The 14,563-nt window shown below is 41.6% G+C and overlaps 1 protein-coding gene across 1 annotated transcript; it reads left to right on the top strand.

Annotated features, from left to right (window-relative positions):
* Positions 1-5,747: 5,747 nt before the first annotated feature.
* lrrc3 (leucine rich repeat containing 3) lies at positions 5,748-6,548 on the top strand (the record flags this gene model as incomplete). Its single annotated transcript, XM_083921302.1, has 1 exon — positions 5,748-6,548. One exon carries the CDS (start codon positions 5,748-5,750, stop codon positions 6,546-6,548), a length of 801 nt encoding a protein of 266 aa, XP_083777428.1.
* Positions 6,549-14,563: the final 8,015 nt, after the last annotated feature.

Below are 14,563 nucleotides of genomic sequence, written 5' to 3'. Positions count from 1 at the left end.
CCCTGGATGTTTCACGGAGAACTTCGATGATGCTTACCGCAATCTCAACACTGATTGGCTGTCGCGGCACAGCTACATGCGGTGTCACTTGAAAACAAACGCAATGAGGCGATGGACGCATCATCGCTGCATCGCATCATCGCTGCATCGCATCATCGCTGCATCGCATCATCGCTGCATCGCATCATCGCTGCATCACATCATTGCTCTTAGCACTCGGAATGCGTTGCCTGAAGCGACATTGCGCGTCGTCACGTCATTTACATTGATTTTAAATGGGAGCTTTACGCTTTCATGGCCTCCATCGCTTTTGGTGTGAATGCACGGCACTTGTCATTTTTTTATATATATATTAAAGCCATAAAGGGAATTTTAAAATGTATTACCTTTTCTTGTTTTGCATCCAGGGACATTTTGGGTGCGGGTCAATAATAACATTGAAATATTCTGTGAGATGAGTGAGTGACAGCTGTTACAATGCGAGCTGAGTATACACAAAACAAGTATACATAACACAATCAACATACAAAGACACCTGCAGCACCACCACAGCCCTCTGGTTACATCAAAAGTAATAAAATATTGAAGGTTAAAAAATGTGTTAAAAAATTGTTCTTGTGAACTCAATATCGTGTATCGTCTCGTCTCGTGAGCTGAGGGTCTCTTGCTACTGATCACAAATATGAATTAGTGCTGCTTTAAGATATCAGCATCACTTTGACCAGTTAACACCACACCATTTGCCACACTAAAAGTATTTCTCATTCCCATGACCCTCTTGTAGCATTGATCTTGTAGTGAGGACACATCTAATTACAAATATAATGTTATTTAAACAAGATGTATAGATTATTGTAGTGAATATATTACATGACTAACAGCCCCATGGTTATCCCAAATCCTACAGTAAGTTTAAGGAGTTCAGTAGTGCCACATATAGCACAATTCATCATGCCAGCTGGCAAACTGTGGCTTTGAGACTGTAGCTCCACGAAAACCTGCACTACTCGGTAGCTCAAATGACACCTGTAACATTGGGACCAGCTGACCTACACTTGAATCACATGAGGGAGAGCGAAGACAATTGAATTGGTTGATTAAACTCACTTTTCTTAGTCCATATTTGCAGATTTTTGTCAAGGTTATGTGGAGGATTGCCTTAACACTGTTTTTATAACCTGCACTAAATTGTAATAACAGTACGTTTCATGAGCAATTGTAAGATTTACAACATGGCCACAGTTTCAAAAGAAAGATTTGAAACTGTAATGTAAGTTTCCTCAATAACAGCTTTTTTTCATTTTTGACTCTCGCTAAAGTCAAGAATCAAAGCAATAACAATGCTGAATGTGCGGCCATGTACAGTCAATCTGTGGAGGTCACACGGGATCTGACCTTATTTACCATGCTGATGCAAATTCTACTTATTGTGTCGACACTCCTTCAATTTACAAGGTACATATTAAAAAAAAGGTTGCACAATCATTTCTAGACATTTCTTAAAGGTGCCAGTGTAGTCACTGGTCACATTAAGTCACATGTAGACACGCAATGTCCTAAAAAATGTAACTGAGATTCTGTGTTTGCAATGGTCGGGTCTCTGGAGGAGTTGAGCTCCATCCCGACAGAGGAGACGCAGGCGGACCCTCAGCCCAGCAGGGAGGAGGCACAGGTGACCATGCAAGCCAGGAGCTGGGGTAGGCTAAGAGCGACCCTGCCTAAACTTGCAGCTTCTTTCAACGTATAGAAATAGAACCGGGGCAGCGCTACTTCGTCATCCTCTCATGTTGGCAGACTGGACGCTACAGTGACTCACATCTCAGTGGTATTACAAGACAGGACAGGCTGGGGATAGCTGGTTAGCATGTTAATCTCTGCAACATTATACATAGACGTATTTAACATAACATCATAATGGTTGCTTCTCACACTGTTGATAATGTTAGTTTGTTTTTCAAATGTTTTAAACTACATTGCACCTGTAATGAAACATCTTAGTAAGGGAGTGTTCCCATTTGCAGACATGCATGGTGCTTGATTCAGTCATGCATTGCTGCATTCACTAAAAAGACAAACCAAAGACATATAGACTACTTTGTATGCAGTTTGTGAGTGTGGAATAAAAGTCTCCACTTGTTGAATAAGGCAATAACCACCAGGACACATTGCAGACTGCCATGCTTGCTGACACCTTGATCCACTGCTCTGCTCACTTGAGGGATTAAATAATCAGTAAATCACAGTTCACGGTCTCGAGGTGTGGTGTTATACAAGAGAATTTATTACAAACATATCTCTTTTACTCTTTAATTATGACTATGTCACTGCATTAAACAGTGTTAAAAATGTTTCAAAAATTAGATTAGTCCAAGACTAACTAGACTAACCGTGCATTCACACCAAAAGCGATTGAGGCGATTAAGTCGCCCGGAACACGAGTATCGCGTCGCTTGCTCGAATTTGTCACAATTTTGATCATCGCTTCATTCACGTCTATTGCAGGTAGCAGCCGAGGCGGCTAGCTAACTTAAGCTAACCCCGGGCTCAGCCTACTCTGCTGTTGTGCTAAATGGAAGTTACAGAGATCTGAATGCTTTTAAAAGAACAGAAATGAGCTCTCAGAGGAAGTGTGTGGCTCTTTAGAGAGACGATGTGTTGTAGTGAGATCAGGCCGTAAGTGATTTAACCTCTGAAGCCGTACAGGTGCCGCCCGATCTCCTCCTCAGCTTCACTCTGCACTGACGGCTTTCTTCTTCTTCTTCTTCTGGATTTCTGGCAGACTAGATGCCTAAAGGCACGTCACTGCCATCCACAGTTTATAGTTATATCCATAAGAACAGTCTGGTTTCCCCCAAGGACTGCAGAAATGGCGGCTTTGCTGAGCCCGGTGAGCCCCTGAATGTTTGAATTTCGGTGTCGCTTACCACAATCTCAATGCTGATTGGCTGTCGCGGCACAGCGCCACGCAATGTTGCTTGAAAAGTTCAAATGGCAATGGATGAGATGGACACATCATCGCTGCATCGCATCATCGAATCATCGCAGCATCGCATCATCGCTCTTATCGCTCAGAACGCATCGCCCGAAGCGAAATCACGTGTCATCGCTTCATTTACATCAAAATGTTTTTTTTTTTTATATTAAAGCCAATTTAAAATTAATAACCAAAATACTCCTCATGATAAATGTTTTTTCTTGTTTTGCATCCAGGGACATTTTTCTGATTCGATGATTTCTTATTCGTTAACCTGACTCTCGCCAGATGACTTTCATTCTGCCTGGAGCTAGGCGGAGTCAAGATGGGAGCAAGGCGGAGCGAAAATCATGTGGCCATAGTCAGGTTAATTATTTGTTTGGTTTAGAGAAGATAGTCAAGGGGAAATGTTGCTTGGGCAAAAGTGCTGCACCTGCTGCAATCAACTTAAAACAATATGAGGACATGAAAGAAGTGGTTCCATACAACAAGGATATGTATTGCATTGCACATGCTTTATGAGTAAATTGTCTTAAGGTGGGAGGTGGGAGTGGTCAGAGGGTGGGGGGGCAGGGGCAGGCAGGACAGCTGGGAGGACAGACAGGCAGACAGACAAACAGTCATCCACAGACAGATCGGCAGTTCGAGGGAAGTGGAGGACGGGGAGAGCTGCCAGCAGAACAGCAGTTCAAGCCGCGCGCAGCCGGGACTCCTTCTGGCGCCGTGCGCGCGCCGTTCGGAGAGAGTGGCGCGTGATAAGTCTGACCGGTGTGGCTCCTCGAGACCTCGCCTGAACACCACCCACCCATCACCAACAAGTGCGACTGTCGTGTTGTGTCAAAAAGAGCCACGTTTGGAGATATGAGTCATTTCACTCGGAGATTTCATAACTTCCCCGCGTGCCGCTTTGGAACTTTATTCTTTTTTCCCCTCGCGGAAACGCGGAGCATTCAGGATGACTGTACTTTTTTCTTCTCTCTTTTTAAAGCATGATGGTTTAGTATTTGTGTTCAGAGAGGTTCAGCCTCCTGCCAACGATGATACACATGTGAGGAGAGCGAACTGCTGCTGCACAACCGACAGTATCTTGGCACAGCAGAATATGGATAAAAAAGTAGCTATTAATGCATTCCAGATCCAACTCTTTACCGGTAAGTAGGCCTAATACCCTACAACTAGTGAGCATGTTAACGAAGTAATTAGCCTGTGTATATTTGTTTTTATCCATGTAATAATTTAACCACAGAACCACATGTTAGTGCGACTGAAATCCAGAATAAAACCAAACGCTGTGAGACTGCTTACTCTGCATTAAGGCACATTTTACACCTTTCCTCTATAGCTCCACCTGATGTTTTTATTTAGTGTGGGCTACATAAACATTTACTCTCCCAAATAGTGTGTGAAGCCATGGAAATATTTTCTTTCTAAACAGAATAAATCATCTCTTGCCTATTTAAAAGCCATTTGGTTTAATGAATGCTTCAAAGCTTCAGCATAATGTGCATGGGCAAAACCTCAATATACTATTTTACCTAATGGTGTAGTGGTGTCAGAAGGGTGTTTTAGCCACCCTTGTGTGTGTATATGTTCATATCTTGTCCACACTACCTGCTGAGCTCAGACTGATGAGGGGGTTATTTAACACTGTGTGTGTGTGTGTGTGTGTGTGTGTGTGTGTGTGTGTGTGTGTGTGTGTGTGTGTGTGTGTGTGTGTGTGTGTGTGTGTGTGTGTGTGTGGGGCCCTTGCCAAAGACAAACGGAAAAAGGAAAGAAAAAGGGAGAATAAGACACCGGCTCAATGGGGAGGATGACCTCGAACACAGCGTGGGGTTCATTGTGTGATCAGTTCAGCCCACTGGAGGGTGCACAGTCCTAAAGCGATGATCCTCCTGCAGGACAGATGGAGTCATGTTGGAGCTCACAGCTATTCTTATCATGTGTCTGTGAATGAGAGACAGCAGTGCGTAAAATGAGGGAGCTTTGCAAAAAAAAAAAGATGTTCTGTATCGTTGGAATCGAAGGGGATAAGCTGTTTTATTACTATGGTTTTTTTTCTTTGTACAGTTCTGAAATAATTAATATTGATTCAGATCAGATAATAATTTCATATAATGTTCCTAGACAATGCAGAGCAAAATGACGTTTCACTAATTGAATGAGAAATTGCTGGTGATTGCCCAGGAGTGTGCCTCCTGCTTTATGAGATTTGCTGAAGTGAAATGGATTTTCTCGATAATCATATTATGCATTTTGTAAACATCGTGGGTATTTACTCAACTCAATTTGGGAAGATAAAGGTATTTGCCAGGGCACTTAGAAAATGACTGATCTTAGCGAGACTCACAGGGTGATTCTTCATGTACACCCGTACACCCGGAGCTGCACTGGCGAGCTAATTGTTTTTTCCCAAGTTCAAGACTAACACTATTCTCTTTCTTCTGTTTTCTTTCAGCGCACAACATGTTGATTCCAGTGTCATTTGCCCCGCTCTGAACACTGAGGCTTTCATCATCCTCACAATAAACCTGAGATTACAAATCCCTGCCAGAATATGATTGGTGAGCGGCTTGATTTTTTGATGAGCTCTTTTGAAATATTTTTCAAAAGATTACATGAATTGAATCAAATTCATTTTGAAGAAATACATCAAGGTAAAAATTTGACATTTTGAAAGCTAATAAAGCTGCAATCACCGCCATTTGATGCCAAGAATTAGGTGGAACTATGATTGCTTTTGCCTGACATCACTTGTGGGAAGTTGCTGCTGAATATGCAGGACTTAGCAGGGCCTGATATGCCCCGGAAAGTCCCTTTCTTTGGTGGCTCTTCCCTCCTGTGGGGCTTGCTCTTTGGATTATTCGTTGCAAGTGCACCAGTGATTGCTTGTCCCACGAGTTGTCACTGTATAGAGAAGAGTGGGATGACCGTGGTCCAGTGCATGTCTCGCAACTTGGAGAAAATCCCGTCCGATCTTCCGAGAGATACCGTTGTCCTACTTTTGGCATCCAACCACATCACCCACATCCCCAACCACGCCTTCAGAGAACTGCACTATCTTCAGGAGCTGGACCTGTCTAACAATGACATTGAAACGGTGGACCTTGGAGCTTTTCAAGGTGTTTCTGACAGCCTCCTTGTCCTGGATCTATCAAACAATCGCATTCAAAGTGTCCCCAAAGAGGCATTTGCACGTCTACGAGCAAAAATCAGCCTCTCGAACAACCCGTGGCACTGTGAGTGCACACTGCAAGAGGTCCTGAGAGAGCTGCGGCTGGACCCTGAGACAGTGAATGAGGTGATCTGCCACACAGCGGAGCAGGAGGAATATGCAGGCAAACCAGTAATTCAGGTGCTGGACTCAGGGATCAACTTTTGTAATTTTCACCACAAGACCACCGACGTAGCCATGTTTGTCACCATGTTCGGATGGTTCACCATGGTGATTGCATACGTCATCTACTATGTGAGACACAATCAGGAGGATGCTAGGAGGCACCTGGAGTATCTCAAGTCACTGCCGAGCAGCTCTCAGATCAGCAAGGACTTTGACACCATCAGCACTGTTCTCTAGCAGGGCCGTATGCGGCTAAGGGGATATGGTGTGTGTGCGTTTCTGTATGTGAGTAAATGTGCGGTTATGTACAAAATGACTAAAAAGCTGTTCACTAGTGTTTCTGACAGTGTTGTGCAAGTTCAAACTTCACAAGAGCTAGCTCAAGGCTCAGTTCACACAAGCCTGTGAATATTCTCATTTGTCCAGGTCATCGTTTTTTCCCCAAAGAAATTAATTTCACAAAAGCCTCCTGTGACTCTTACGACTGTCGTTATAACCCAGTAGAGCACTAACGAAGTAGAAACCAACTTCCCACCAACGACTGTCACTCCAACGACGTTCGTTGGCACTTAGGGCACAAAGAGTTCCAGTGACATCAATGGCCTTGTGAAGGCCCTCACTAGAGATTAAATAACGGGATCTCCACACCAGACCTTTGGACCAGTCCCAGTCTGGTCCGATGCATACATGAACTGATGAAGCCTCTTGGATGAGAGATGAAACGTCTTCTTAGACAAACAACCAAGTCCAATTGCTTTTGACTCAGTTCACACAAATTAAATTCATAGTTTAAAATTTTGAATGTTCAGAGTCCCCAAAAAAATGTACTAGTTCATGATATAAATACCGTTTAATGAGTTGCTCCGAGTAGACCACTTCTGTGTATGACAGACCACGGCTATGTACACTGGTCGGATTTTAATCACTATTTTGTCTCACAATATTGATTTCTTTCGTAAGTAGCCTTGTGATAAGCAGGATAATGTGTAGCGAGCGGGTCATTATTGTGAATGGAACCCTAACAGAGTGATGCAGGACTTGACTCACTCTCCCTTATCCCTTACGTAGAACTTCCTCCTACCCATCCTTCCCCAGGCCCCAATTACTGCCCCTGCCCATTTCCCAAACTAAACAAATTACAGTATCTGAACCGATTTATTCATAAAACGTTTTCAAACATTCATATGAACTGGCTTCATTAGTACTAGCAGGTGCGTGATTGTGTTTACTGGTGACTGAGGCGTTGCAGTTGTTTGTAATGATGGCAGCTGTTGAAAAAACGAGGACACCTACATGTTTTAGTAAAAGTCTTAAATTTTACTTTAATCAATTTTATATACATCTGTGTTTTTTATCTAGGCCAATCAGTCATACAAGTTACTACGAGCAACCATGCCACTGCATTCAGTCACCAGTTAACACGGTCACTCTTTAAACTGAAACACCAGTATGCCGGGTGCCATAAATTCCTCAGGTACCATAAAGCAGTGTGCAACTAATGAAGGTGTACATGATGAACGTGAACACAAGCTTCATTAACTCTCACAAGAACTCATGTTTAGTTGCAGTTGAATATGTTCAGTTTACCGTTCATCAAAAACATGAGCACACACTCTTTTAGCGTGTTCATGCACAACACTGACAACACATTATTTAAGGTCTTTCAGCTACTAAAATGGGTTATTTAGATTTTTTTAAGGCCCATCAAAAATCATCCATTTTGTTATTTTTCCAAAGCATTTATTTCAACATTTTTAAAATGTGAGTTATTAATTAAGAATAAATCTCTCTCTACAACAGGACAGGGCAACAGTGATAGCACAAAATAAACAAAATTGTCCCAAAAGTCTCATTTCCATGAGAAATGATAGATCTAGACCAGAGAGATAAATGTTTCCACTCTGGTGTCGATCCACAGTGTGATTGAATTTGGACTGAGATGAATGAGGAGGACGCTGTGTCCCCCAGTTACTTTGTATTGATTGATGTATGTCATACCATCAAGGTAAAGACCATTTGACGAGACATTGGCTTATTTATGAAATAGAGCAAGGGGATTATATTCAGTTTGCATAACCCATGCATAACAGCTATGCCTCCAGTAGACCTTATACTAGAAACTACTGTCCCAGAAGAAATGGTTACTCTGTGCAAACATTGCATTGTGTCACTATAAGACAAAATATGTTCAAACATATGTTAATTGTGTTTTGGTCTCCACAAACCCCTAAGAAAAGCACAGTGGGTTCATCGGCCGAAATTTCACAGGTCGAGTTGCTCTGTGCAGCTTGACATAGCTTTCGTTATAAATAGACTTGGCGCATATCTTTAGCGGAGCAGAGAGCTGCTACTGGAGCGCTTCTGAGATGCACGGTGGCAACACACGTGCCCAGTGGAATCTCAGCTTGAACCTTGCAGTTATGCTTACCAAAAATACACGGTATGATCCGCAAAACTACTCAGAGAAGGTATGGGTATCGTTCACAGGGGTTCACAGAGGAGCAGATGCACACACATCCCAAATCTCAACAATGTTCATGTGGACCTGCGCATCAATCAAGTTGATTGGTTTAGTTAACCCCCATCAGGGGGTGGACTCAAAAACAGATTGAAAAGATACATACAAAGAAGAAACATAACATACATAGAATCATAAGCCATGGAAGCATTTGCGAATGAGCCCTGTGCATTTTTGTCTTCATGTAGCCCAGAGAAGCGTACTTCTAGCCACAATGCAGGTCGTAAAAAAATGTATTCATGAGCTTAAATTAAGCTAAAAAGCTCATAGTTGAGAGGGAACTCTCTGTAACCCCTTTATAATGTCAAAGTCATTAAATGGTGGTTAGAAAACAAGTCCTTAAACCCATACTACCCCATAGGTTGATTCTTTGTACTTTCTAATACGACCCACAGAAGCATTTTCTAAATTAGAGCCCATACCAGTGGCAGCAGATCAACACGTCCTATTACCATCCATCCACACATCCACCCATCCATGGGCTGGAGTCGGTCCCAGCTGACATCGGGCACGAGGCGGGGTACACCCTGGACAGGACGCCAGTCTATTGCAGGGCACATAGAGACAAACAGAGACAGACAACCATTCACACTCACATTCACACATACAAGCAATTTAGAGTCATTAATTCACCTGCATGTATTACCACATGCATGTCTTTAGACTGTGGGAGGAGGCGGAGAACCCGGAGAAAATCAACGCAGACACGGGGAGAACATGCAAACAGTGAATCATTACTTATGACCGACTTGAAGTATGTGGTGTTGTCTGTATCTGCAGAAACCCTCCCCTCTGCCTGGATTTTTTTTTATTGTTGTTTAGAGACCAGCAATGTTTCTGGGTGTAGGTTTGGCCCATGTCGGGGTTTAACCCCCAGCCAATAAAAGGGTGCAAGTTGAGCAGCTCTCTGGTTCCCAACTGCCACTTTGTGACGCCCCTCCCACTCAGCGTCAGATACTAGTGCATAGAGTATAAGGTAATGTGTCTGTTACCAACACACACACAAACAGAGATAATTCAACAGTGCAGCACCTTCTAGAAAGAGTTGTGTGTGTGTGTGTGTTTAGAAGTTGCTGCGACTATACATTTAAATATGTGTTGTTATAAGATGATTTTCTGGGGAGGACAGGTTCTGTGAGAAACATGCAAAAACAGATACGGTGACATTTTTTTAAATCTTTGCTCATTATGTACAAAAATGCATCAATTCCTTTGTAGGACTACGCACAGGACACAGTACACCACAGACAGAAGTTCATTTGAGTTAATGTTTTATTACATCTTAGGGTCAGTTATAGCACAGATAAAATAGGTAATCACTAGAGACTTTCATATAAAAAGTACTGGTTAATGCAGCTTTGCACCAATTTTTGGGGTGCATATGAATGTATTTATGTTGAATGTCAATGTCAAGTGTCAAACACCACTATATTTTCAGTATTCCTGAACCAAGGCACATTGGTTATGATGCTGGTCGGGGCAAGGCAATTTTATTTATATAGCCCAATATTAAAAATAACAGATGCTTTACAATCCATTCAATAAAATGTCAATACAGACACTCCATATGACAAGATGATACATGGAATTGGAACATTTATAACAAAAGATGGCTCCAGGAGGATGTCAAGCAGCTTCCAAGTGTCAACAACCAGCTAGAGCCTGAGCCACACAACTTTCTCTCCACCATGTATCCTGGAAAGAGGCTTCACAAACACAAAAGAAGAAAAACTGAGGCACATAATTCACATAGATGGGATAAAGAAACAAACAGAGGAAGAGAGCATGACAAGAGGGGAGGCTAAATCTCCTAGAGGACGGAGATCCAGATCCAACATTTGGGATGAGGCAGTTACAGCAAGGAGAGAAAGAGAGGTAGATGGACCATCAGAGCAAAGTTGCAGTTAAAAGAAAGAGTGAGGGAGGAAGAGACACAAATGACAGAGGGTTATTGCAGGATGTGCAGGGCTGCCTCAAGGAGGAAATCGGGCGGCGTAGTATTTGCTCGTGTTGCTGGACATTTGTAGTAAAAAACATATGATAGGTGGTTTTCATAAAGTTAAAGGGTGAATAAGGTAGAATCCTTATTAAAAACTATATGTTTTAAAGAAAACATAGAATAAAGGTGTACAGAATGAAAGTATTGCTTTTCCAAAAAAATATATATATAGTCTGAATAAATATTAAAAAAATGTTTACACTGGTTTGACAATGACTTTCTGTCACGTTTAGCCAGTAGCATTGGGCATTGCCAGTTTCCAGAGTTGTCTGTTGTTGGCTACAGAAACAAGGAATCATTTTTGAGTTGAGAGCTAGCTAATGGATTACACACCACTCAAAGAAAGACTTCCCGTTAAAGACTGGCTAACGTTAAATACTGTTGTAAAATGAATTGATTAGTCCAAATTAGTCGTTACCCTTTATGATTCATCACCTGACGTGGAGCAGGCTGATCCCTTGACACACTCTGCAACCCGACTGCTGGAATTATTTTCCGTTGTTGCGACTACGATCTGGTGGTGACTAGATGGTGGTGTTTTGCTCATTCTCCATATTCAACCTTTAATATTAATTTCTTCAGGATCACTAAGCTTCTGTTGTATATTTAGATCGGGGACAACCCAACAGCCGGATACTGAAAAACTAAGCAACTAATTGAGAGTAACGGCCAAAAGATGAGTTTGAATTCTAAAGGCCTGAACAGAACAGGACTGTCTGATGTCCATAGGAAGATTATTTCAGAGGAAGAAGGCATAATAGAAAAAGGTCCTTAGGCCTCCTGACTTTTTTTCTTTTTTTTTAACTCTGGGGATACACAGGAGGCCTGTATTCAGTGAGCCAATAGTCCTGATTTGGGTTAGAAAGGGAAGCTTGCATTAACAATTATGTTTTTTTTTTTGCTGAACCATTTGAAGACTTGTAGTCCTAGCATGTGGCAAGCATGGCAACAAAATGTTACAACAATGCAATCTGGATGATGCAAGTCAGGGGTTGATTGTGTCCAAGTGCCTACTCTCTGGGACTCCTACACAGTGCACTAATTTGGACAACTGAGTGTCAAGTCCTCTCCCTGTACACCCCTGTCATTGCAGAACTCAGAGACAAATGATGCCTATAGTTCCTGTGTAGGGCTGGGGACTTGAGTCATAAAGGTGTCAATGCCCAATTCCCGAGATGGGCGGGTCGTTCCAAAAAAGGACAAGAAGGAGTGCCGGAAGACAATCACAGAAAAGTTTTTAAAAGTTAACCTTACATGCTTTTCTGTGATTGACAACTCACTTAATCTTTCCTTTTGTGGTGATTCCCACTCATCCAGTTGTGTAAGCAGGTTTAAATAAACAAAGAATTATTTGCAACTAATTCTGGACCTACTCTACTTTTTTTCATTGTTGCATAAGGTATTTTCATCTGACAAAGGCGTCTTTTGTATACTACTGTAGGTCTATTTGTTACAAGAGTCTACTCTGTGTCTGTCTGTGCCGTTTCAACCTGTCATATAACAATGTTTGTGCTGGCCAATGTGTACACAACTTTTACAATCGAATGAAATGCACATGTCATCGGTGTTGTTACTTTGTAAAGCCATGTCAAAGTGTTTGGATGTCTTTAAGAACTTGTATTTGTTCAGTGTATCATCTATTCAGCTGTAGAATAATTGGTCTATGAGCTGTGTATTTCTGTGATGGAAAAGAAAGGGCTCTAATAATTGTGTTTGTGATAATCATATCAGTTTTCTAACTGTTAGTAATTACTGTTTGTTTTATTTCATTGAGTTCAATGGATACCTTGCCAGCATTTGAAAATTAAAAAAAAATCTTTTACCAGACACTTCAGTCTCCTCACCTTTTGTATTTGGCTCCATATACAGTAGATTGCATAGTATCTGCAGAAAGCCAGCGTTCACCATCATAACAATGTATTAGTTGGACACACGCACATATCGTTTCCTCTGCCTCGTCTTCTCAGATTACTCTCACTCCATGGTTTCAACAAACAATACACCTGCAGAAAAAGGAGATCTAGGATTTATTTAAATTTTTTATATAAGCTACAGTTTTATTTCCTATTGATGCAACATGTCTGACAAGAACCATTCCTATCAGAAAGAAGCAAAAACACCACAGTGGTGGAAGAAGTACTCAGATTTTACACTTAATAAAAGTAGATATAGCCCAGAAATACAAGTAAAATTACTGTATTGAAAAGGTTACTTCAAAGTAGTATAAAAGTATAAAAGCGCTAACGTCAAAATATACTTTAAGTAAAAATACTTTTATGCAGAACGGCCCATTTCAGAATAATGTGTATTATATTATGGTGGAGTGGGGTTGGTTTTCTTTATATACTGCTGGGTAACTGAGTGTTTCTATATAGTACCTTAAGTGTAAAAATGGCTCAGCAGAAGATGTGCTGCCTGAGACAGCTGAATAAGTCCAACCTGCCAAAGAATGAAGATGATGGAGCACTACATTGCCATCATCAAGTCCACCCTCACCTCAGTGCATTTGGTACTGTGCTTCCTGCGCCAAAGACAAGGGCAGACTGCATTATATCATTGCTCTGCTCAGAAGACTGATTGGCTGCAATCTGCCGTCCCTCCAGGACCTGTACTCCACCTGGACGCTGAGGTGGGCAGGAAGGAGTAAAGAAAAGAGTGCAATGTAAAACATATATTTGCCTCTGAGATGTAGCAGAGTAGAATTATAAAGTAGCAGGGAATAGAAATACTCAAATAAAGTATCACAAAATGAAACTTAAATACAGTAACCTACTTGAGTTTATGGAGTTACGTCCCAACACAGGAAAAACATTTTTTTTTGTGGTATTTATCGGCGGTTAAGGATTTGGGGATTTTTTTTTTGTTACAAGGAGGTTTCATGGTGGACAGAGTGAGCTGGCATTACAGTATATACAGTACATATTCTGATGGTTCCAGAGTTGTTAAGTCGTTCTTCTGACTTTGGTGTGTTCAAAAGCTTTAATCCATAATGTGGAAACATGGACGCTGTAAGAATGTGTTGTATTTTATTCCTCAGAGCGTTTAAAGACTACGTTGATGGATGTTTCCAGTATTTAAATGACAACACAAAGCACTCATTTTCAAATGCTTCTGGCAATACGAGCACAAATGCCGTCTATAGCAATTTTAATGAAAGACAAAAATGAATTTGTGTATCCACCCTGTGCTTCAGATCTGCTTAAAAATGCAATGAGTTCTTCCTTGGTCCATGCTACACCCTTCCACTATGGAAAATTGTGAAAATCGGGCCATACGTTTTCCAACAAACAGATAGACAAACCTAGCTGAAAACATAACCTCATAGGCGGAGGATTTTTAATCTTCCAAACAATTCCTCCTTCTAGTGCAGGGTATCCACAGAAGCCTGTTCTGAAATTTGTCGGCAAGCTTTTGCCTCATCTAGCCAGTAGTCTGAGTGCACAGTGCGGAGATCGATGAAAGACTCATTACTGAGAGAAACTTGTGCCTGCTACCTCCATTTTAAAGGCCAGTGTCGCTAAAGTTCTGTGACTTACTGTAGCAATTATCTGAAATGGTGTTTTCTAAACCTTCAGCATTGCGCCCTTAGTGTTGTGGCTTGTTTATTTGCTGTACATTGTATCATCTAATTTCTTATTTGTTAGCTATTAGGAGTTTCTGCTAATAACCCTGAGTGTGTTAGAGAGGCGCGTTAGTGCTCTGTCTGGACCTGAAATAAAAGAGTCAAACTTACAA

The sequence above is a fragment of the Echiichthys vipera genome (assembly GCF_963691815.1).
Source record: "Echiichthys vipera genome assembly, chromosome: 10".
NCBI classification, from domain to species: Eukaryota; Metazoa; Chordata; class Actinopteri; order Perciformes; family Trachinidae; genus Echiichthys; species Echiichthys vipera.
The sequence above is the reverse complement of the archived record's forward strand: the minus strand, read 5'-3'. Positions and strand labels throughout refer to the sequence as shown.